The 26,147-nt window shown below is 44.9% G+C and overlaps 1 protein-coding gene across 2 annotated transcripts in view; it reads left to right on the plus strand.

Annotated features, from left to right (window-relative positions):
• The window catches only part of ARHGAP15 (Rho GTPase activating protein 15), a 724,185-nt gene that overhangs the window by 97,309 nt on the left and 600,729 nt on the right, over window positions 1-26,147 (plus strand). For both annotated transcript variants that reach the window (XM_088474917.1, XM_088474916.1), the window contains 3 exons: window positions 8,208-8,272; window positions 20,885-20,969; window positions 24,878-24,967. In XM_088474917.1, the coding sequence (XP_088331043.1) occupies window positions 8,208-8,272; window positions 20,885-20,969; window positions 24,878-24,967 (240 nt within the window). The remainder of the gene's footprint in view (window positions 1-8,207; window positions 8,273-20,884; window positions 20,970-24,877; window positions 24,968-26,147) is intronic.

Consider the following 26,147-nt stretch of genomic DNA (forward strand, 5'->3'; position numbering starts at 1 on the left):
ATACCTCCCCATAACGGTTGCTGTCTGTCAATCACCCTGCGTCCTAATCCAAACTACAACCACTGTGGCAGGACCATCATCTGACACATGCGCAAAGTGAAAACATCAGCCGTTTCCATCCAAATTCACCATTGTGTCCACCTATGAATACCAACCACCTCCCTTCTGATTGCATATAATGAAGGATGTTGGATAGAGATGGATGAGCATATGAAAAGCACTAGGACAAATTTAGGGCGTATTAACTTATAATGCTCATCAACAATTTGGAAAAGCGTAGTCTCTAGGGCTACACCGGCCTAGGGTCAAAATACTTTTATTCTTTTTTATTGATCAGAAAGAAGACGGGAACATATAAAAGATCTGATCATGAATTTAAATGTATAAACAAATCTATGCTTTCTCTTATATTCAGAGGTGCTGATCTTACAATTATACATACAGATTAATTTCTTGGCTGTATTTACTTAGTATACTAAGAAACAATTTCAACTGTTTATTTTGTGTCCTTTATATCTAATTGTTACAGCGAAACCATATCAGGTCGCCTTAGGATATTTTCCTGTTTTTTTTGTTAACCTTCCCTCAGCTGGAAAGATGCAAGAAGGGCAACAATTGAAAGAAATGATGGAAATTCTTCCAGGCAGGTTGAATACTGCACGAAGAGGAACTCTGCGGAAACATGTGCAGATTACTGACAATCCTAGCATCTGTCTAATGAAGCTCTGTGAGGCTATTTTGATAAATTTAGACTCTAATACAGGGGAACAAGACATGAACTGTGTTCTATAAAAAGTGCGAATGTATCTCCAGGCGGCTGGGCAGAAATAAAAGTATTTAGCAGTTATTTTGTAACTCTAATACGGAACATTGTTTAGTTTTATTTCTCGACAGTAGTTTTGTGTGATAACTCGAAGTTTGGCTTCATATGAAAATGTATTACCCATGATCCCCTGAGCTTTGTATGGCTTCAGTCTTAAGCCCTGTTGGAGAAAAGCAGTTTCTTTGCTTACAGTCTGAGCCACCTTCGTCTGATTGTAAGGACGCTATTATATCACTATAGGATTTAATGAGTGGAGTCCTGTGGCATCATTGCCTGTCCCTCCTGCCCACCCTTCAGTGTATACCACAGGAGAGTAACGGTGAATGGAAACTGACAATTGTTTTAGTGCACACTGCTGATGAGTCTGAGATAGGGCAGGCTGATAGGCAGAAACCGTTGGGTCATAGGTCATAGGTGCTACATTTAAGAAAGGAGACTTGAATACAAATAGTCTAGATTCATGCAGACTGGTCCTTTCTTCTCACGCATAAACTCTCTCACAGCCTTTCCCACCTACAGAAAAAGCACTGTGCATGCGCGGGAAAGATTTCCGGGATAGCAGAGTCTGATAGGCTAAAAACATTCCATGCTGAAGATATCTGGGGAGAGCTGTTACTGTGTCTAATCTAATAGTAATGGCATTGCCATCATCGCAACATGACTTGCGATGGCATATATCCATCGCAAGGTAACAATTCAATGGTTTAAGTAGAAGTTTGGACAGGCACAAAGTAGCTTTGCCATGGACACTCCTTCCTGGTATCAGAAGCAGAATGGAGGTCATCAGCCGTCGGATGAGCCATCAGAAAGATAGAAGCAATGTGGCAACCATCACAATCCTGACATCAAATGGAAAAAGCTTTTTTATCGAAACAGAAACATCAATGGTTGCCAACCTTGGGTTTCCAATTGACATCCCTACTTCCTTCGATGGCACAGATCGGTCCTAACTCAGCATTAGAAAGAATTTTTAAATTGGGCAAGGAGATAATATTAGGGGCCCGTAGCACTGGCACCTATGATCTAGATAACCTTCAGTCCTGGTGCTGCAGCTCCTGCTTAGTGTCCTCTGGCTGTGAGAATACTGCTCCTGTGCTCAGTGCTTCTCCCCTGTTTGTTTTTTTATTACTGTGTCTTGAAGGTTGTCAGTAATGCGGAACTGTCTGCTCAGAGCTGACTGGCTGGCCACTAGAAACATCCTGCTTCCTTTGGAATGGAGTAGTTAGCTAAGCCCCCATTCTGGGTGCTCCTGACATCATCTGGGATGGTTCCAGTGACGGTCTCTGAAGTGGCAAGCCTATGTGTAGCCTGCATATCTGCTGTATTTAGTTTATTGATTTGTATATGCTCTCCTGCAACTTTCACTAAATGCATTCATTTTCTATAACTCAGAAAACTGTTGTTTCCTAGGACAAATAAATAATGACCATAAACCAGGGATGTACTTTAAGAAGCTCAAATGGATATAAATATATTCAAAAACAATTGGTTTGCAAGGAAACTTGTTATATCAAGCAGGAAGAATAGAATATGCATTTATTTTGTGCAAATTATGTCAAGATTTAGATCTTCTCAAATTTGCCGGTGGGATTTTACAGAACAAATCATCTTCTCAAGTTATTTTTAGTTTAATATAGTGACTGTAGAATATTGTTATTAATAAAAAAAAAATTGACCACCTAATTTTGCATTAAGGTGATATAAGAAATAGCAATAATGAAAATTGGTTCTATAATTTCTTATAAAAAACATAATTATAGTAATAAAACATGCTTTTATGTACAGATATTTGAAGTCACTTCTGAAGTCTGTACACTTTATGAAAGTCGTGTGTATAGTCTACAGCTATGAAGCTCTTCAATGACTTCTCATATACTGTAATTATGAGCTAAGCAACATAGGAAATTCAGATTTCAGGCAATGTACATGTAAGGCTGGGTACACACTAGACCATATATCGTACGTTCCGGCCAATATTGGCCGGATCGTATGATATATCAATGACATCGTCTAATGTGTGTATGCACTATATTGTGTACGATGGGCACTATGGCGCATCGTCAGGTCCGTCAGGCGACACGTTAGCATTTGGCAGCTTGGCCCCCATCATCACGATGTCACTCCCGACACTTGCCGATGCCAGGATCTCCGCAAGTGTCGCTAATGAGATGGCGCTGGGTACACATCGTTAAATGTGTACCCAGCATAACAGTATGCCATAGCTAAGCCATATTCAACTTAACAAGGGGAAAATGTTATCTAATTGAAGCTAAGTAGTGAGCTACCTTACAAATAGTTTTCCCTGTGCTGGTAATATAAGTAATATATTGCATGTAACACTTTTTTTTAAAATGTTTTAACTTTAAGGGGCAGACTCAATAAGCCGCGAAAAGCGGAGCTCAGCGAAAAGTGCGATGTTTTCCCCTCATTCGCATGTATTGAGGCGAGGTTTTCACCTGCTTTCTCAATGCGCGCACCCGCTTTTCGCCCTATTTAATTGTATAACAGGCGAAAACGCATATTGGCGAATGCAGCGAATAGCGGAACTGGCGAAAAGGTCAGTTTTTTGGGGGGAAATCAGTCTGTACCGCCAATAAAGTCGAACTCACCCGGGGAATCAATATATAAGTGTATTATTAGCCATAATAAAAGTAATTAGGGATCTTATTTTGAGTCAAAGGGCGGTTTTATGCATATTTGCATAAGTGTGGAAAAATTATGTTAAGCAATGTCTTTTATGAAAAGTAATTTATGTAGTTAAATTGGGGGTGCATGTAAATGGGTACTAGTATGTTATATTTTGGGGTTTGTAAAGTGCAGAATAAAAAATGATAGAAATACACCTGCTGCAGCCTCCTGCAATCCTAAAAACACCTGTCCCATCCATAGAGCCCCCCAAAATACCTATCCCAGTACTTTAACCCAATTTCCAAACACTTTTTGCATTTTCACCCCAAAACTTGTCTCTTTTTGGGGTGAATTAACATAATTTTGTATTTTTTTTTTGCTAATTTGTCATTAGGGGGGTGTCCAGAGGGTTCTGAATCAAGTCCCCCATTTTTAACTCAAAATATGGATTTTGCACTTCTTTTCTCTGGCCTATTGCTCGAGAAACTTTTTCGCTTGCTTTTCCCTATGGAGTTTTCGTCCAGACGAAAATGTCCTGGAATTGAATACGGCGATACTTTGAAAACAGGCAAAAACAGCGCATCGGCGTAAACTTTTCGCCGATTGTGGCTTTTCTCCTCTATTTGAATTAGGGATGAGCGGGTTCGGTTCCCTGAGAACCGAACCCACCCGAACTTCGGGGATCCGGGGCGATCCGAGCCCAAGCTCGGATCTCCCTGTCTGCCCCGGATCCCTCTCCCGAGGCAAAACCTCGAGATCTGCTGTCGGATCTCGAGGTTTTGCCTCGAGCGGCCATTTAAAAAAAAATGCCTTTGCCTTTAATGGGCAAAGTGCTGATTGGCTGACAGAGCCGTCTGTCACGGCTCTCAGCCAATCAGCATTATGGTGCTCATTTGCATGTAGCACGGACTCGTGAGATCCGTGCTACATGCATCTGTGTGATTGACAGTGACACAGAGCACAGATGGGTCAGTGAGACCCGTCTGTGCTGCTGTGTATTTCAATGACACAGATGCACGCACGGACCAGGAGATCCGTGCTACTTGCATCTGTGTCATTGACACAGAGCACTAACGGGTCCGTGAGACCCGTCTGTGCTGCTGTGGTAAATAAAAAAAAAAAAACCTGTGTAAAAAGAGAAAAAAATGGCGTGCCCCCCCCCCAAAAAAAGAGCAACCAGCCCCGGGCATTAGTGACCCAGTGCTGGGTGTGCTTAAATACAGGGGACAAACGACATAGGGGTCCCCTGTACTTAAACACAACCAGCACCGGGCTAGTCAGAACCAGCGCTGGTTGCCAAAATACGGGGGACAAACGACGTAGGGGTCCCCCGTATTCTGCGCAACCAGCTCTGGGCTCTGATCCGGTCCTGGTTCTGGAAATACAGGGGAAAAAAATGAGTAGGGTTCCCCTGTATGTTCCAGAACCAGCACTGGACTTTTTCTAGCGGGGGGCTGATGCCACAGCCAGGGGAGCCCTTTCACCGGGCCCCCCAGCCGCAGCATCAACCCTGACCGCTAGTCAGCCCAGGCCGGGGATCCCTGGAGAGCTGGGGACCCCCCCAATAAAGGGGTCACCCTCTCCAGGGCACCCCAGGCCCAGGCTGATAGCCCGGGGCTATCCCCGCCACCCCTGGTGGCGGTGGGTGGCGGGTTGATTGTGTGGTGTGGTGTAAATAAAGAATATCAAACATTGTCTTTACAAGTAGAACTGCAAGTCCCAGCAAGCCTGCCCCGCATGCTGGTACTTGGAGAACCACAAGTACCAGCATGCAGGGCATTAAGGGCCCACTAGTACCTGTAGTTCACCTGTAAAAAAATGTTTAAAAAAAACACAGGACACACACACCGTGACAGTATAAGTTTATTAAACATACATACACACACACACACACACACACATGTACACATACTCACCTATGTAACCCTGTAGCATCGGTCCACTTGTCCGGTAAAGTATCCATAGGGGACCTGTGAAAAAAAACATACTCACCATCTCCTATGCGAGGTTCTGTCCTCTTCGTTCCAAAGTAGGCATCCCCGGACTTGGCAAAAAAAAAAAAACGAAAACGCGATCCACGAACTTAGTACCGTTCTATAGAACGGTACTTCCCGAATGAGAGCTTAGCGGCGGGGTATCACCATGGAAACCCCGCTGCTAAGCGTTCATTGGCTGAGAGAGGCCATCTCCCGTCTCTCAGCCAATGAACGGCTCCCTCCATTGTAGTCAATGCTGGGAGCCGCAAGGTTATTAAAGTTTACCCTGCGGTTCCCACCATTGACTACAATGGAGGGAGCCGTTCATTGGCTGAGAGACGGGAGATGACCTCTCTCAGCCAATGAACGCTTAGCAGCGGGGTTTCCATGGTGATACCCCGCCGCTAAGCTCTCATTCGGGAAGTACCGTTCTATAGAACGGTACTAAGTTCGTGGATCGCGTTTTCGTTTTTTTTTTTTGCCAAGTCCGGGGATGCCTACTTTGGAACGAAGAGGACAGAACCTCGCATAGGAGATGGTGAGTATGTTTTTTTTCACAGGTCCCCTAGGGATACTTTACCGGACAAGTGGACCGATGCTACAGGTTACATAGGTGAGTATGTGTACATGTGTGTGTGTGTATGTATGTTTAATAAACTTATACTGTCACGGTGTGTGTGTCCTGTGTTTTTTTAAACATTTTTTTTACAGGTGAACTACAGGTACTAGTGGGCCCTTAATGCCCTGCATGCTGGTACTTGTGGTTCTCCAAGTACCAGCATGCGGGGCAGGCTAGCTGGGACTTGCAGTTCTACTTGTAAAGACAATGTTTGATATTCTTTATTTACACCACACCACACAATCAACCCGCCACCCACCGCCACCAGGGGTGGCGGGGATAGCCCCGGGCTATCAGCCTGGGCCTGGGGTGCCCTGGAGAGGGTGACCCCTTTATTGGTGGGGTCCCCAGCTCTCCAGGGATCCCCGGCCTGGGCTGACTAGCGGTCAGGGTTGATGCTGCGGCTGGGGGGCCCGGTGAAAGGGCTCCCCTGGCTGTGGCATCAGCCCCCCGCTAGAAAAAGTCCAGTGCTGGTTCTGGAACATACAGGGGAACCCTACTCATTTTTTGTCCCCTATATTTCCAGAACCAGGACCGGATCAGAGCCCAGAGCTGGTTGCGCAGAATACAGGGGACCCCTACGTCGTTTGTCCCCCGTATTTTGGCAACCAGCGCTGGTTCTGACTAGCCCGGTGCTGGTTGTGCTTAAGTACAGGGGACCCCTACGTCGTTTGTCCCCTGTATTTAAGCACACCCAGCACTGGGTTACTAATGCCCGGGGCTGGTTGCTCTTTTTTGGGGGGGTGCACGCCATTTTTTTCTTTTTTTACACAGGTTTTTTTTTTTTTTTTTACCACAGCAGCACAGACGGGTCTCACGGACCTGTCATTGCTCTGTGCCAATCACACAGATGCATGTAGCACGGATCTCCCGGGTTCGTGCTACATGCAAATGGGCACCATAACGCTGATTGGCTTCCTGTCTGCCACTGCAGTGCCACTCCTAGATGGGCCACGTGTTTGTGCCGCCCCCTTGTGTCGCTTAGCATAGTCATCCAGCTTCCTCGGTACAACCTTTTGGCCTAAAAACAATATTGTGAGGTGTGAGGTGTTCAGAATAGAGTGGAAATGAGTGGAAATTAATGTTATTGGGGTTATTAATAGCGTAGGAACAAAAAAAGGCCCATTTATGTGATTTTAGCGTTTTTTTTTTATTTTTTAAGAAAAAATCCAGATCCAAAACACAAAACCCAGAACCCAAAACACGGAAGGGTGGTTTTGGCAAAACCAATCCAGATCCAAAACACGAAGAAAGATCCAGATCCAAAACCAAAACACAAAACACGAAAAGTGTCCGGTGCACACCCCTAATTTGAATACGGGCCTAAGTGAGAAGTCTCCATGACATTTTTATTATTTTAATTTATTCTTACTTTCCATCAATGCAATGAAAACTCTTTTTTGTAAGTCTCTTGCATGTTAAGACTATAGCAAAATCTAAATGTAATATGCAGCAGGTGTTAATTTTATGAATAACTATAAATAGCGCCGAAGCGTGTGAAGACAATCACAATATTGAATTTAACTATTGAGCTATATAATGTAAATGCTGCAACGCAGGTCGCTTCATCTGTACACTAAGGGCCTGCTGAGTCACATGCACTGCCGATGTTAGACGCAAGGGAGTGATCTCTTTCTTCTGCGCATGGGTCTATGCCGCACTGCACATACATCTATATAGCAAGAGCACAGAGTAGGAGTTGCTATAGAGGAGCAAGGCAGATGCACAGAGATGGTCCGTCTTATAGGCGTGTTATGGGAATGTTGCCGGCATGTCACTGATAGTTGTTGCGCACAGAGACACACAACTGCTTACATGGGAGGTCATGATGGAGAAACTGCCGCTGCCATAGGGCTGGTGCAACCTTCGATGGTGTGACCGATGGTGTATTTAAAGACGCACTAATCGGTATTTCTACATCTACGGATGCTGACAATGAGTGTCTCATTCCTTGCACATTTGGATGCACAGATTTACACTGGGAAAGGGCTTTTCAGCAGCATTTGCATAGAGTCGGAGACAGGGACCACCACAAATTACAGACACGGACGCGGCTGTCTCCGACTTCAAATCATCTCCTAAATAACTGTCAAAGTTCTTTTAGCTTTGCATAGCTTACAGAAGAAAGGTTATGACTTTGGTGTGTTTCTTGTTCTGACAGGTATCCCAAAATAAAGAAGGAATTTTAAACAAAGCCAAGATAACAGAAAAGGGGAAGAAACTAAGGTAATGCTCGCATTTTACAGGCAATCATGTAGATAAATGAAGCACAAATTCGGGACATTCTGCCTTTGGTTGCCAGATTGTTAAAATGTGCAGATGCTCCCATAGGACAAATATAATTGACTTACTTGGTTTTACAGTGTGCTGCCATCTAGTGTTTATTATTCAGAATACATCTAATGCTTACAGATAAGAATGCAATTTAATTAAAACTTAGGAGCATATGTATCATATTTTTTTTCAAACAATTATGTAGAAACTGTAGTTTCTGCATCATTTTATAAACTGTTGCTATGTACTAAGAGCACAATGAAGGATATTTCACAGAAATCTCCGTCAGAGTGCTAATGAGCACTGCAGATTCCAGGACCCATTAATCTCAATGGGGACTACGATCTCAGGGCCTGATTCAGAGATGGACGGAATTGCACAGCCGCACACAAGCAGATGTGCAATTCCATCCTTTTAAAATGCAAATGCAGAAGGAGGTATCACACACCTCCTTGCTGCATTTGCGTGATCCCAGAGCTGCGAACCAGGTCGCAGCTTGGGGTCACCATCGAAACAATCGTGACTATCGGTCGCAATTATTTTTGATGTTCCATTGGCCAGGCTGTGGGAGCTAAAGCTTCCCACAGTCTGGCCGGGTCCTGGCAGCTTGCGAGGCCAGGAAGTCTGCATGCACCCACACAGACCCTGGCTTCGTCCCTCCCGGAAATGGGAACGCTGCCAGGGAATGCCCCCACTCCGCTTCCCGAACGCTGCAGCCTGTCAATCAGGCTGTGACTGGGATACACTGCGAGTGGGCTCGCAGTCGGAAGGCTGCACATGTGCCGTACACCTGCTGCACATGCGCAGTCCTCCAAACATCAGAGATGTGCGGTAAGCATTGGGTTAGTGTACATCTCTGAATCAGACCCTTAGACCTGTGTACCAAACTCCAAACAGCGATGCTGACACTGCACACATGCTGGAGATATAACTCGCAGGGACAGTTGTTACTGGGAAATCTGCGTTCAGCTGACCGATGGATTAGCATACTATCGCAGTTCAACTGCGTGCTTATGCAATATTGCATACCGTTATGAATCAGGCCCTCAGTAATTGCATATATCAGGTTAAAATGTTCCCAAACCTCCTCACCATGGGCCTGATTCATAGCCTGATTCATGGGCCTGATTCATAGCGCTCGCAAGTGGGTCAATGGACGGGCAGTGCGCGAGCCCCACAGCGAGTGAGAAATTCACCCACTCCGGGGCTCGCTACAAATGGGGCGGCTGTCGATGTTGATCGACAGCTCGCCCCGTTTTGTAGGCGGGGAGGGGGGTGGCTGGACAAACATGATGTTAGTAGTGAGCTTCCTGCTCTATTTGAGCAGGAAGCTCACTGGGGCTTGCGGCAAATGAGACCCTACCACAAGGGTCTCCACGCAAGCCCAATGGTCGCGATAATTGCATGGTCACCCACAGCTTAGCGAGCGGCCAGGAGGCCGGACCCAAAAAAGAAGAAAATGCCCATCAGACCTGCGAGTTGCCTCCGGCAGCGAGCGGGTCTGAATCAGGGCCCATGTGTGGTGCATTAATTGTGCAAAGAGCATGTCACTTTTGTTGACAACTACTGTAAAATATTTTGCTGAAAACTAAGGAGGCATTGAGCAAGCATTGATTTTGAAAACTGCATGCTCTTTAATTCAGTTTGAAAACCGTGCACTGTACTAGTGGCTAAAGTGTATAGTACATCAAAACGGGAAGCAGTCGGGAAGCCGAGGGAAGAAATCCTGACCGCCAGCTTCCCAACTGTCTAATCCCGCCTGTCATTAGACCTAAGCCGGGAGCCCGACACCCGGCTTACCGATCGAAGGGAAGCCGGGTGCACAGCGCGGACAGCCACGCAGGGGGGGTTAGGGGCTTCAGGGGGGCACTTAGGGTTAGACACCCCCCAGGAGGTTAGAGTTAGGCTAGGGGAAGGGGGGTTAGTGTTAGGCATCCCCGGGGGGAGGTTATGCACCTAGGGGGAGGGTTATGGTTAGGCACCCCTAAAGGAGTGTTTGGGTTAGGGGGGTAAAAATAGGTTAGTTAATACTTTCCTTTCTAGCCTCGGGATCTTCACCCCTGCCAGGCTTCCGCTGTTGGGTTTAGAACCGCCAGCCTTGCAGCTGGCGGTGAATCATACTGATTCCCATCAAAACACGTGAAAAAAAAAAACAGTCAGGTCTAAAACACCAAGGTACACAAACCATTATATACTGTACAAAATCCAATTATAAGGAATAGCAGGTTCTAGAAAGAGGTTGTTATTTCGAAAGAAGTCTCACAGACAATGATAATTCAGTAATCCCAATATAGGTAAATTTGGTACTGGGGGCATGTCTGTTTCATACTGGAGGGGTGTCCTCATCATAGTGGGCTTGGTCTTAGCCAGGGCTGGTACTAGGGTGTTCAGCACCCCCCTGCAAACTATAAATTTGCACTCTCCCACCCATTTTATATACAGGGACTGCTACCGTTGTGTGGTCTCACAAGGAAGGGACATGACAACACATTAATATCCCCAATTCAAATTACGCCACATTATATTATATTCACATTACCCTGCACATAGTGCCCCTGATTCACATTATGACACACAGTAGTGACCCTATTCACATTACGCTATACAGTAGTACCCTTTATACATATTACCCCACACAGTAGTGCCCCTTATACACATAATGCAAAAGTAGTAGTGCCCCTTATACACATGTCACAGTAGTACTGATAAGAAACCAGACCCCCAGCTGCATCCAAATAATTATTGAGGGTTTAGATGTCAATGGGGTGTCATCCTAGGGCAGAATTTAACCAAATCATTGACACACATATTCAGTCATGTGACCGTGTTCTTCCACCGCATTGTAGCCTTTCCTACCATTTACATGTGTGTTGCCCATGGTGTCTAGATTACCAAATAAAAATACGAATTAATGTATCAAAGCAATACAGGAGGACAATTAGGTAACATTGGTAATAAAAATGTGGGAGCTGGGTGTTTGGGGGTCAGTCTGGTAGAGTTTTATTGGGGCTCATAGACCTCCGCTTACACCCCTAGTTAGCTTCTTCCAGTAAACTAGGTTACAAATCGGTGATAGGGGTATAGTGTCCATTTGGATCTTCTATAAGAACATTATCTCCACCTACTATGTGCCCAGACATTGTGCTTACTGGGTCTGGGTGGCCTGGTGGGATGCCTGCTACCTACAGTAACACAAACTAACAGGAATATTTGTATCAGTGACACATACAAAATATAACATGATGACAGCTGCATTATTATTCCATCTACCAACATGGCAGAAACCATTAGTATTTTGCAGCAAATGAAGTAGCATTTTGGAAGTAGCTTCCCCACATTGTGCTGTCCCCCAAAAACCTCTACTTCCAACATCTGCATCCATTTACCCCATGGATGGCACATTTCCTCGTGAAAGGTCATCCTGCCCCAACATCATTTACACACTGTATGCATGGCATCATTGGGGACTATATACGCAACATGAGGATGATGTTTGCAATAATGAGAGTTGTATAGGGGCCTAACGGTGCTAACATTTGCCATGCAGGACAGAGGAAGATGCACATGACACATGGTGATCTAATAGAGACCTGGGACAGATAGAACTACTGCCTCTTGAAACAAAACTTTCATGCTTTCCTGAATTACCCTGGAGCTCTCCCCCACTGCTGTCCCTTGAGCTGCCCATGCAGTTCTCCAGATATATACAATTTTTATAGCAGTCCTCCTTCATGGTGAACCCTGTAATCTCACTCAGATGAGCCTGGGAGTCCCCTTCCTGGCACTGACAGGGGGTCTGCATGATGCCACAGGGCATTTGAAAGGCAGCTTTCTGGGGGTTCCTGTTCCCCACCACCAGGTACTCCAAGGAGAGCTCAGTCTGCTGGGGTCTTCTATGGGGAGTGGAGGTCCTCCCTCTTGGGAGAGGTCTTCCTCATCTGCAGGAACTGCTTATTGGACTGGAGAAGAGCATGTGCCACTGAGTGGTCGCACAGCTTCAGCACATCATCAGGGTACTGCAGTCCACTCTCCACTCATTGACAACTACCTAGTCTGTAATGTAAGGTATGAGGGAGGGGGACATTATATTGTTTTGCCCCAGTCTGTGTTACACTGTATACAGTATATTTCTCTGTATAACTCTTTAAATATGTGACTGTGTCACTCTGCTTATGTTAGAGTCTGCTGTAAGTGACTCTGTGTGTGTAAGAGAAATATAATCTAAGGGGATCCATTCAGGGTGCTCACCTCAGTAGGAAGTTTGGTGGCCTCATGTTAGATAAGGTGTCTGAAAAGGAAAATAGAAATGCCAGGAATGGGCCTCTATATATCTGCCATATGTGCTCTGCCCAACCTTAATGAGATGCCACACAATGGATAAAATCACAGCCATCATCCTTACTGTTGGCCTTAGACCCTGTATTCAGCTATAGATATTTGCACACCAAGTGGAGAATAAATCTTGCACCGAAGGTAAAAGCCCACTCTGCCCAGAGAAGAAAATAAATTAGAAAAAACACGATACAAACACAGAATGCGCTCACCAGTCTCACTCTTGTCTCCTTGATGGGTGATCCTTTGCAGAGCCCTGCTTGGGGAGAACATCCACTGACACAAATCACTAGCTCTAATAGCGCCACCCATCCAGGTACCTAAATAACGACAGAGGGCCTGATTCAGAGAGGGACGCAATGCATATATTTACGCAGTTGAGCGATTATTGGTGGTATGGGCATGTGTCTAGTTGAATTAACAATGTCAATATGTGATCACATTTCTTCTACATGATCATCAGTATGAGCTCCTATTGGAGTTCATGTCCCGGCAACTCACTAATGGTACATCTGAGCAAATAAAGATTCCTTATTGCCCCACATTGCGGCGATAAGGAAAATTTATTTTAGGGGGCTGGCTGCAAATAATAATAAATAGAGCACTAAAAGTTTTATTTTAATAATTATTAGTGCACCACCTAAAAAACATCTGCTCTCTTCTCTTTCATTACATACGACATATACATACATATATACTGTACTTGCATGGTTCCTTCCCAGTGAGGATGCCTAGTGCTCTTGTATCAGTGTCTTGCAAAGCAGGATAGGTGTCAGGTGTCCAGGACTCTTCACTGCAGCTGGAGTCGAGGGATGCAGAAGGCAGCCAGCCCTGCTGGGGGACCACCAAGGGGCTGCGGAGCAATGGCTGCAGAAAATCCCTTATGAAATGTGAGGAGAGAAACCAGTCACTGATGTCATAGCTCAGTAGCCCCTTTGTAGTCTGCCACTGCTCCTTTCTTCCTCCTCAATGCACTCCTGACAGCTGGTGCCCAGAGGCCAGTGTTTCCACTGCCCATGGGAGTTACGCCACTGGTTCAAACTTACAGTGGGCATGGGCCTAATGCCCAAACTTACAGGGGCCAAAGGCCTAAAACCCAAAATCAGTGAGGCCACGAGACTAACACTCAAAATGACCAAGTTCACAAGCTTAGCACTCAAAAGTTCAGGTACCACATCTTAATGCCAAACTCCCCAGGGGCTTAAGGGGATTACAGATAATCATAATGGACCAAGGATGCTTAGCACTTACATTGGTAGTGGGTGCAGTTAAGAGCTTTGTATGGCTTTTTTGCTCTCTACCACTGCAGTCCTCAGCTGCCTTTCTCTTTTCTGGAAATAGATGCCATCCTCAAGGATCAGCCACCATTTCTGAATTTTCTCCTGTTGAGCTCACAGCTGTTGAGCTTGCTGCCTTCTTGCTTAATCCGTGGTGTCTTCCAGCATTCCTCAAACTCCCTGGATCTCTTCTTCATCTCCAGAGCTTTTCTTAAATTGATCACCGATGTTGGACTTCCCACTTGCATAATTTCATATAAGAAGCCATGAAGGGGCGAAGCTATGATTAGGCAAGCCTTGATTTGCCCATCACGATGGCTCCAGATTGGCTATTTCTTACCAAGCCGCGATTGGTTCTCCAGTAGCTGTCAACAGAAATGCAATATTTATAATAGCATCATAATATCAGATAGCAAACATTCGGCATAAAATCAATTCCACTCAAATTCACAGGACTAAGGGAATGATGAGTATACAATCTCCACATACACAAGATAATTAATTACATTCAATATAGTACATAAAATATAGCAACAAAAAAGTAATGTAACAAGGAAAAAAATTTGAACTGTAGTATTCCGTCACATAGTAGACATCAAGGGGGTCATTCAGACCCACTCGCGAGCGGCAGTACGCTCGCAAGTGGGTCGATGTTCCCCACTGCGCATGCGCGAGACCTGGCGAGCGACGGGCTTTCCATCGCTCGGGGTCTCGCACCAAAGGGGGCGTGCTGTCGATATTGATTGACAGCACGCCCCCTTTGGTGGGCGTGCCGGGGGCGTGCCTGCCAGACGGAGGCGTTCTGCATCTGATAGAGCCAAAATCACTCCTGGGCTTGCGGCTGGGAAACCCGACCGCAGGGTTTCCCTCGCAAGTCCGATGGTCGCGATGGTCAAGACCATCGCAACCATCTTTTTGCACGCTCGTATATGCTGTGGGTGGTGACCCACAGCTATACGAGCGTCCAGGAGGACGCTCCATTTTAATGGAGGAGGGCCCTGATTCAGAACGAGCGCTCTGGTCAGAGCGTTCGGCTCTGGATCAGGGCCCAAATCCTCTTATTTAATCAGAAGTCCAGGTTGTGAAACGTATATTGGTGCAATGTCTGAAATTTAGTAAATCTCCAGAAAAATGTTTTGTGATCCTCAAAAAAAGGAGTGCATCAGATAAATGTTCATTTGTACAAAATAAAGCACTGAATGTTGGATGTGGTTATTAACTCCAGAAAAATATCCCAGGGTCTGAGAATCTCTATACATGATCTTGAGGGCTCTCCAGTTAAGAGTAGGCCATGATTGGTGGAGTTTGAATCCTTTCAGATTCAAGCTCACAAGAGCTGGGATTGACACACACGTGTGAGAGTGCGGTGCGAGTGTGACTCTGAATGTCTGCAAGCCTGCTGTGAGTGTGACCCTGCATGTTCAAGAGGCTGCTGTGAGTGTGACCCTGCATGTGTCAGAGCCTACTGTGAGTGTGACCCTGCATGTGTGAGAGCCTGCTGTGAGTGTGACCCTGCATGTGTCAGAGCCTGCTGTGAGTGTAACCCTGCATGTGTCAGAGCCTGCTGTGAGTGTGACCCTGCATGTGTCAGAGCCTGCTGTGTGCTCCTGTATGTGTCAGAGCCTGCTGTGTGACCCTGCATGTGTCAGAGCCTGCTGTGTGACCCTGCATGTGTCAGAGCCTGCGGTGTGACCCTGCATGTGTCAGAGCCTGCTGTGAGTGTGACCCTGCATGTGTCAGAGCCTGCTGTGAGTGTGACCCTGCATGTGTGAGAGCCTGCTGTGAGTGTGACCCTGCATGTGTCAGAGCCTGCTGTGTGCTCCTGCATGTGTCAGAGCCTACTGTGTGACCCTGCATTTGTCAGAGCCTGCTGTGAGTGTAACCCTGCATGTGTCAGAGCCTGCTGTGTGCTCCTGCATGTGTCAGAGCCTGCTGTGTGACCCTGCATGTGTCAGAGCCTGTTGTGTGACCCTGCATGTGTCAGAGCCTGCTGTGAGTGTAACCCTGCATGTGTCAGAGCCTGCTGTGTGACCCTGCATGTGTCAGAGCCTGCTGTGCATGTGACCCTGCATGTGTGAGAGCCTGCTGTGTGACACTGCATGCGTGAGAGCCTGCTGTGTGACACTGCATGCGTGAGAGCCTGCTGTGTGACACTGCATGTGTCAGAGCCTGCTGTGCGTGTGACCCTGCATGTGTCAGAGCCTGCTGTGTGTGTGACCCTGCATGTGTGAGAGCCTGCTGTGTGACCCTGCATGTGTCAGAGCCTGCTGTGTGACCCTGCATGTGTCAGAGCCTGCTGTGAGTGTGACCCTGCATGTGTCAGAGCCTGCTGTGCATGTGACCCTGCATGTGTCAGTGCCTGCTGTGCGTGTGACACACAATTTCTCCATGAATCACAAATTCAAGCCTGTCACTCATCTCCCACCGGAGTTCCCTACTCTGGCATCTCCAGGGCGAGTATATAAAGTATAAAGATGGCAAGCATGGGAGGAAGCTGAAGCCTGAAGTAGAAAATAAAAGCCGGGGCCAATAGACAATGAAGCAGAGTAAAGGAGCAATAAAAAAAAAAAAAAAAAATTATATATATATATATATATATATATATATATATAAAAAATAATGGGACATTAAGCACAAAGTAGCTGGTGGCTGCAAGTAGGGTTACCAACTGAAGGTGTATGCACCATGCATATTTTGAGCCCCAAAATTATATTTATCCACTTTTAAGTTGATCTGCCATATTGTTGCCAAGTCTCCCATCTTTAGGGGTTTATGTGTCAAGCAGTGAAAAATGTTTAGAAGTGGACCAGTGGAGAAGTTGCCCATAGCAACCAATCAGCTCCTACCTATCCAAATCGGGAGAGTAGGCATGTATGCCCCCTTGTATAGATGCACCATTTAGAACGCTATGGTGTAACTTTTGCACAAATTCCCCATTTCATATGTTCCCATAGGGGTCTATTTACCAAGCAATGAAAAGTTTGGAGACGTGGACCAGTGGAGAAGTTGCCCATAGCAACCAATCAGCTCCTACCTATTATTTTATAGACCGTACTTGATAAATGCTACTTCAAAGCTGATTGGTTGCTATGGGGCACTTCTCCACTAGTCCACTTCTCCACTCTTTTCACTGCTTGATACATAAACCCCTTAGTTCCCTGTGTAAGGATATGTTCCTGTATGGCCTGTGTTACACCACATAAAGAATAGAGAAAGTAACCAACATCTATAACAAATATCATTAGCAGAGATTATGTTTTAAAATATTTTATTTTGAGTTTTCATTTGATATCAAATTCTTAAAAAACAAATCGTGTTCTCTGTCAAAACACATGTAATTACTGTTATGTATTTTAATTTATAAATAATATAAATATATGTATTCATTTTTATTTAAAATATGCTTTTAATATAAATGATGGACCATGCACCTTGGGACTGATCTATCAAAGGTTGCATTTAACGGACAAAAAAAGACCACATTTGCATAATGTTTGCATAATGACTCAATTTCACAATATTAGATGCAATGACATAATATTTTTGATATCATAATGCTGGGTCATAAATTGATTCAGTCTCATTATGCAAAATAATGCAAATTATGTCATTTTTAGTCAATATTCATTCCAAAGCCTGGTTCATGGTGAAACGACCCTCATCACAGAGGGCAGTAAAATAAAATACCTGAAATAAATGACTTCATAATACCAGTTAGAATTAAGTGTGAATAAGTTACCTTTCAGCCTTTAAATTATGTTAGTTTCTTTTGTGTTTTTGCTCTGTGTGATCTCTGTACCACTATCTGACAAGTACATGTAATATAATATAACATCATTCCAATAACCATTTGGTAATATGTGGTAAATTTTATGGGGCTCATTTAGAGGGGGACACAACTCAATCCCCAGCGCGGCCACACTCCTTTCTGTCCCCTCCCGTCGCCACACTCCGTCCCGCAATACCTCCCATCTACCCCCCGCCGCCACACTCCTCCCCCCCCCCAGGCCGCCGCTGGGAGGTCCATTTGCTGGGCGCCTGCTGTGATTTTACCAGCGGGCGTCCGGCTCCCCACAGCGACAGCCGGAGCTCACTCCTGAGCTCCGGCTTCCGGCTCCCCCCACAGGCACTATGGGAGAGACGTCATGACAGGATCGGGTAAGTATTCTGTTTTTTATTTGTGTGTACAGTATGCATGAGGGGCACTACTACTGGGGGCTAACTGGGGCATTATTACAGGGGCATTACTACTGAAGGCACATTTACAGGGGGCATTACTACATTACTACTGGGGGCACTACTACTGGGGGAACTTTTACATGGGCACTACTACTGGGAGCATTATTACAGGGTCACTACTACTGGGGGCTAACTACTTTGGGCATTATTACAGGGGCATTACTACCATTGGCACATTTACAGGAGGCATTACTACTGGGGGCACATTTACAGGGGCCTTACTATTGGGTGCAGTACTACTGGGGGCATTATTACAGGGGCATTTGTAATGGGGCACTGTTACAGGGGGCATTACTATTGGGGGCACTACTACAGGGGGCACTAATACAGGGAGCATTACGTTTGGGGGCACTATTACAGGGGCACTACCACTGGGGGCATTACTTTTGTGGCCACTACTAATGGGGGCATTACAGAAGAGGCACCACTACTAGGGGCACTGCATAAGGGGCACCACTACTAGGGGCACTGCATAAGGGTTACCACTTGGGCATTATGTGTATGTGACACTATTGCTGTAGGCATTGTACAAGGGACACTACTACTGTGGGCATTGTATTAGGGGCACTACTACTGTGGGCATTGTGTATATGGGTACTACTACTGTGGTCATTGTGTATAAGGGGCACTACTGTGTGGTGTAGTTTGAATTGAGGATACTATTGTGTGACCGCACCTCTTTCCTTTGTCGGGCGCACGCACCTTTGATGTGTGCAAATTCTGCAAGGGGGTGCCAAAATGTATCTTCGCTCATCAAAAATATTAGGCTCGGGCCGGCCTTGGTACATACACAGATCTCCCTGACGCTTATATTTGCTGCATATATACTACAAACAGCGCTCTTTCTATACCTTCATTCGGTGATCTACACTGCCTGCTCCAGGCATGTGCATGGCTGTTCTGATGGACAAGTCCTGCTGCAGGTGCAGCTTCACCAGCGCTCTCCTACATCTAGAGCTAGAGTTATACTGCATAATTATGATGTATCATCACTGCAGTCATTGGATACACACTGTATTTGGCAGTGACAACGGGATAACAGTAGTACAATGGGATTGGTAACCCTTTATCCTCTGTTGGGACAAATCAGATTGGTCATGGCTCTTCCCCATGAGGTTACATGCCTTTTTAAGCGCACATCTTAAGTCTGTATTTTAAATATAGGAGGGGGTGCCAAGAGTGCTCCAGGCCATTCACCCCGTATCCAGAACTGTGATAACCAGCGCCATGGGACCTGACTGCATTTATAAAGAGTTCTGGCACCTTCCCAGGAATGAGCAAACATTTTGGCACAGTGCCAGAGTGTTCAGCATAGGTGAAATGCCATTTTTCTGGATGGGGAGGAGACGCCAACAACTTGAGCTGGGGCCTACAATTTCTTAAACCACTTACGAGCACTTTGGGCCTGATTCAGACCCACTCGCAAGCGGCTGTCCGCTCGCAAGTGGGTCGATGGTGTGCACTGCGCATGCGCACGACGGCGGGAGCTCCGTCGTGCGCATGCGCCAGACGCGACGAGCGAAGGACTTTCCTTCGCTCGTTGTGTCTGATCAAAGGGGGCGTGCTGTCGATGTTGATTGACAGCACGCCCCCTTTGGTGGGCGTGCCGGGGGCGTGCCTGCCAGACGGGGGCGTTCTCAAGGGAACGCCTACCGTCAGAAGCCGGCCCACTGACATCACTAGTGATGTCAGTGGGAGTGATTTTGGCTCTGATAGAGCCAAAATCACTCCGGGCCTTGCGGTTGAGAAACTCAACCGCAGGCTCCGGCTCGCAGTGGCGATGGTCGCGATGGTCAAGACCATCGCGGCCATTAACCTGCACGCTCGTATAGGCTGTGGGTGGTGACCCACAGCTATACGAGCGTCCAGGAGGACGCTCCATAATTATGGAGGACGGCCCTCATTCAGAGCGTGCGCTCTGCTCAGAGCGTCCGGCTCTGAATGAGGGCCTTTGTTCCTAATTGTAAAGCACTACAGACTATGCTGGCACTTAAGTAAATGTCAATATAAGATAATAAATCTCCCACCCCCAGTTTTCTCACCACCCTAATTGTCTCATGGAGAAGACTATTTGGAGGTGTATCTGGCTAACAGCCCCCTAAATAGGTAAAAATAGAAAAATGACATAATTATCGGAAAATAGAAATACGATTTTAATACTTAGAATTTATGGCCAACCATATGGCCTGCTTGGCTGCTGGTCATCATCATTTTGTCATGATTATGGGCCCATTTTTATTTTTAAAATGGAGACCTGGCTGGGGCTGTAGTCCCATCCGCCTCATTGCTAATCTGGCTCTGCATGCAGCCTTAGAAAAATAAATGATTATGCAAATTCGTATTTCATTGACAATATTAAATATACATTTTTAGGTTTTTAATTTTTATGGACCAACTGGTATTTGGGAATTAGTGCCTGATTTGGATTTAAATGTAAAAACTTGAACATGCAAACAAATGCTTCCATGCACTTATGTTTCTGCAGCCATATTTTTATATACAGTACATGCTGTAGATATAGTACATAAAGCACAAAAAAAACATGGCTGTTATCTAACCTCACAGTTGGTATATAGCGACATAGCCTTACTTTTGCCCTGTAAGTATATTTTTGCCATGCAGGTTTAAAAGGATTAATGAAAAGGTCAATGTTTCCCTTTAAGCAGAGTCAATGCTTTCCAACTGTGAAATCTCAATATTTTTTTTTAATTTCTAGGAAAAATTGGAGTACATCGTATGTTGTGCTTTGTGATCGGAAGCTGGAGTTCTACAAGGATGCCAAAGAGATGACACCGAATGTGGTGAGGGCACTGGGATATGTCTTAGCTGTTCTTATATAGCCAAGTCCAGGATTATGGGTGGAGCATAGGAGGGTAATTAATTATTCATCGTTCTTCAATAAGAATTTGATCAGATAAATGGGAAGTCATTAAGTCATTGTCTCCCCATCCACAATGCATTTATGGCCTAATTGTAGCAGAAAAGCAATCTTAATGTGAAAACATTTAAAGTCTACAGAGTGGTGCTTTATCTAGCGTGTAATGTGACACCTGCCCTATAAAGCAGACCGGGCTGAATATTTCTTTTGATTCCATCTAATATGGCTAATGCAATTTCTGGAGCAAGCAGTTACTGCAAATTCCACGTTATACTCTTTTTCTATTGTGCCGGAGGAAAGGCCATTGATCTTCGCTTTCAGAGATGTGACAGATAAGTTGTTGAGACAAATCGGGCATGTATTCTTATAGCCTAAGATATAACGCTGTTAAAGTTTGCAAACCTCTGTGTGGCATTAAAGGGAGAACAAGTCAGTGAGAGCATGATAGTGCGGGAAACGCAGAAACATATCTGACAGAGTCCTGTTGTGAAGGACACCCAGGGCTGGAGACGACCTGCCATACCTTATTGGAATGATGGCTGCCCGAGAAGGTGATTTTCAAGCCAGAGTCACTTAGAATAAGCCATTTCCTTTTTTGGCAGGTGACAAAGATCAGTTTAGTCCTCGCTGTCAAGAGTATCTGTCATAACGTATCTATTACTAATAAATGGAGAAAATATGAAAACAACAGCAGGAAAGAAAGTGATATTTGTTTTATTTGTCAGGGACTCAGGCATGGAGAGGACAACATGTTACCAGAGCATATAGTCTGTAGAAATGAACATCAGGAAAATACTTACAGTACTACAGTATATCTGCTGACTGCATATTACGTTCCTGCAAGAACAGGAACGTAATTCATTGAAGAACTGTTAATGTGCAGGAATTAAGGAGTCTCTTTATCAAGCAGTGAAAAGTGTGGAGAAGTTGCCCATAGCAACCAATCAGCTTTGAAGTAGCATTTATCAAGTGCAGTCTATAAAATAATAGGTAGGAGCTGATTGGTTGCTATGGGCAACTTCTCCACTGCTCCACTTCTCCAAACTTTTCACTGCTTGATAAATGGACCTTTAAGGGAGCATATGAAATGGGGAATTTGTACAAAAGTTACACCATAGAGTTGTAAATGGTGCATCTATCTATACGAGGGGGTGGCTGGGGTGTTTCAATTGCTGGTGATGGGCGCGTAGTGCCTTTGGAACAGGGGCAATTTGCGACCACCAACATGTCTAATTTTCTGTATAGCAGTGCACAGGTAAATTTAAAATGTTGAGGTACTGGTATGTGCAGCGCTATAGCAGTTCATCACAGAGAATAGAGGGTCTGATTCAGGTATGGACATATGGGCGATATTTACGCAGTTGAGTGTTTATTGATGTTGCTCGCAGTGAGGACCTATTCACAAATTGAATGACAGTCAGGGACCGTTTGTGAGCAGCGACGGGGAGGTGGCAACTCAAATGCAGGTGTGTTGAGATCATTTTCGGGGTGTGTTTCTGCCTGCGACTGCGATCCAAAAAAAAAAAAAGTGAACATGGCTCCAGCGTCTCAGTTCCAGCAGCCATTCTGTGTGATCATAGGTTACTCAGAAGTCCAATAATCTACTAATCCGTGGCCGCAGTCACTTGGATTTGCAAAGATGCTGGTGGGCGTCATAATACAAATTCTGACCGGTGCAGCATTTGCATATTTTAGCACAGCCGCTGCTTACAAATGTGCAGCTGCGGCGGCATTAGCACACATCTCAGAATCAGGCCCTGAATACACGCCTATGAATTTGCTAACAGGAAGGAAGATGGAATACACAACATGGAAATCACAAACTGTAATATGCAATGCAGGATTCATTCAGTGTTTTTCAGTCATCTTATTGCGCAATGTTTGGACTGTTAAAATGTCTTTCAACAATAGAAGTTTTTTAGTTTTTTATTGTATATGCATTTACATACATATTTCTTCTTCATTTTAGAAATTAGACATTTTAGGCCATTTTACGCATGAAAATATGCAATCTATTCCGGACTTAGGGCCTGATTCAGACCTGTTCGCTAGGCTGCGTTTGCACGTAGCCTGCCGATGTTTGTAAGCTGCGCATGCGTAAAAGATGCAGTGCGCATGTGCGAACTAATCCATGCTATTGGGAAGCGTTCGCACCCTGTACATAGATGCTCCACAAGAATAAGTGACAGGATGAGCCGTTTGTGGGTGGTGACAGGGGTTGGTCGATTATAACGGGGGTGTGGTGGTGCGAATGCAGGCATGTCTCTGTGTCTGAACGCTGTTTCAGGGGCGTACATAATTAAGCATCATTGTACATGTCACATGGCTGAAGTACACACAGCAGCACTCGCAGTGCTTGCGGTAGGGTATGGTCAGCCACAAGTGCTGCGTATGGGTCCGCTGTTAAGCGATGTTACCGTTTGTTTAATACACTTCTTGGAGATGACGTGTGTTACTAAGGGAAAGTGAGCGTCTTGTGACAGGCTGGCGGGCGTCTAAATACATACCGCCATCGCACGGCAAGACATAGTGGACGTGCTAATGTCTTCCTAGCGATCGCGGGATTTGCATACTTTGGCTGCTGATGGCTGACAAGCATTGGGCAGCCCACAAGGAGTAAAAATTTCTGGGTGGCTGAGCTAAGTGGCCCTTGATTAGCACCCTGGCAAGTGACATCATGACTAACCTTTGGTTTAGAATCTAAGTGTAACAAAAATTCAATGTATATTTTTTACTTGTTTTGTTTGTCTAATTTTCCAAAAACAAAATAGCGGTGACTACTGAAGATCTTTCAATGCACTATTTTACGATAAATTGTTTTTTTGATTTCTACTTTAATTAGAACCATAAAGAATAAGTCATTGAAATGTGAATATTTTAATGACCTTTGACTTAATCCAGTAATGCATGTCTTGCAGCAATTTATGTTGCTTTATAAAACTTTGGATAATTTCAAGCTAACTTAACAAACTTTTCCACAATTGTAAGTGTAACTGCTTGTTATAAACTAAAGTAGCAGAAGATTTTTGTCTAATACAAGACAAGATTACGACAGAGCTGTGTTCTAAAGCCAAGCATTGCTCACATTTGAATAGAGATGTTTATTTAGGTCGCTGGATCTTATGTAGTGCTTCCCTTGTATGTAATAGCAATAGAACAATAATAATTTAACAATGGTAAAAATAAAAGCTTCATTAGAGATCATGTATATGTCATCTATAGAACAGTATTCAGGATAGTGATTTGCTTGTTAAATATTTCCACGTTCTGCTTTCTGCAGATGAACTTTGGGGCTACGTATTTAGGTTGTATCTCTATCTAAAATTACACTCTCATATTAAATTTGGAAATAGTCAAATATATAAAATCTTTTGCTAGAAATGGCATCATTAAGACAGACATATTTTTAGTACTAGACAGTCTCTCTTGCGCTGCTAGAATCCAGGACCAGGCGGGACGTCTATGTTGGTGAATTCATAAACCACAGGCTAGCAGGGGCTAAGCAACTACAGTTTTTGGAAGTTCAGAAGCCATCCCCTGCTATATTGCTATATAGCCAGACAGGATACCTAAGTATAGTATGTATTGAAATATTACCCAGAGCAAGTTTCATGTTAAGTCTTATTTGGAGACAGTCAAAAACCAATTAACCTACAGTACCAGTATGTTTTTGTACTTAGTGAGAGGAAACTAGACATCAACCGCGTGGAGAACATACAAACTATACACAAATAGTACCTTGTTAGGACCTGAACCCAAAACATCAGTGAGAAGTATACATAAGTGTAAACCAATTTTCTAAAACAAGTATATGTAATTTCCCTTTTGCAGAAATCGGGTTCTAAATCAGACTGTATAGACTTATATGGAGCAGAACTTGAGTGGACAAGTGAGAAATCCAGCCGAAAAAACGTGTTCCAGGTAAAATCTTGCTGTTTTTAAAAGGTTAAGAATGTGATGTGCTTTATGAATGGAAATCCTTCTTTGAACAATATTGTCTTCCAGGCAAATGTATTTCTATTGCTCTTAGATACAAGCCACACCTGCATCTATTGCTGCAGTCACATCTGCCTGTTTATGCTAACTCCATTACAAAGTCCTTACCTGGTGTAGATTCGTGCGTCCGAATGTGCAAGGACTGAGATACCCACACTCAGTGTCCGTAGATACTGAAATACTGCTTGGTCCACCTTTACTATGGCCTCCTATGTCAGAAGTTTAGAGTTATTGTACACAACCGCATTCAGTGACACGCCCGCGACATGCCTGTGACACTCCCATAAGACGCAATATTGCTGTGTGTTTTTTTAGCCACCACCCCTGTTGTATCTCAGTCACCGTCCAGGAATGCCCAATATAATTCTGCTACCGTGTGTCTAAATCTGATCTCCAACTCTTGGGACGTATGTGCGGAAGAAACAACATTGTCCATTTGCGTGAATAACAGCATAGCGTCCCACTTAGAATCAGTCTCACTGTATCCAATGCTAAATTCATGTCTTGTTACATAGAAAGGCTGCATAAATACATTTGTCTTAAAGATTAAAATGTCAGGTCAGCCCAATCATTTATCTGAATTTTTACAGTGTTACCTGTGGGTTATGCTGGGGCTTGGTTTCTGTCCTCTGGGCCTGATTCAGACCTGGACGCTATTTGCGTCTGCTCGCTGGCTAAAAGGGGCCGGCTATTTAAATCATGTGCTCGCACTGCGTCGCGTAAAACCGCCCACTAAGTAATAGCGAGCGGCCACACTATGCGCTCGCACCTGTATAAAGACGCCCCTTTGCCACTCGCAACACACGTCATCTCCGGCAGTTGTAGGATTAATCGGGAACATCGAGAGCCATCGGAGCTGCTCGCAGCGCTTGTGGTAGCCTTTTCCCACCACAACATTGCGAGCAGTTCTGGCTAAAATACAACCTAGTCATGTGTGTAATGACGCTACTTTGCTAATTATGCACACCCATTAAACGCCGTTCTGACGGTCGGGCACGCCAGAGTTCGCACATTCACACCCCCGTTTTCAAGCACCTTCCCTGTTACCACCCACAAACGGCACTATCTGTCACTCAAAATAGCGGCCCGACTGCGGGCTACAGGC

The sequence above is a fragment of the Taudactylus pleione genome, unplaced genomic scaffold (genome assembly GCF_031769625.1).
Source record: "Taudactylus pleione unplaced genomic scaffold, aTauple2 ptg000156l, whole genome shotgun sequence".
NCBI classification, from domain to species: domain Eukaryota; kingdom Metazoa; phylum Chordata; class Amphibia; order Anura; family Myobatrachidae; genus Taudactylus; species Taudactylus pleione.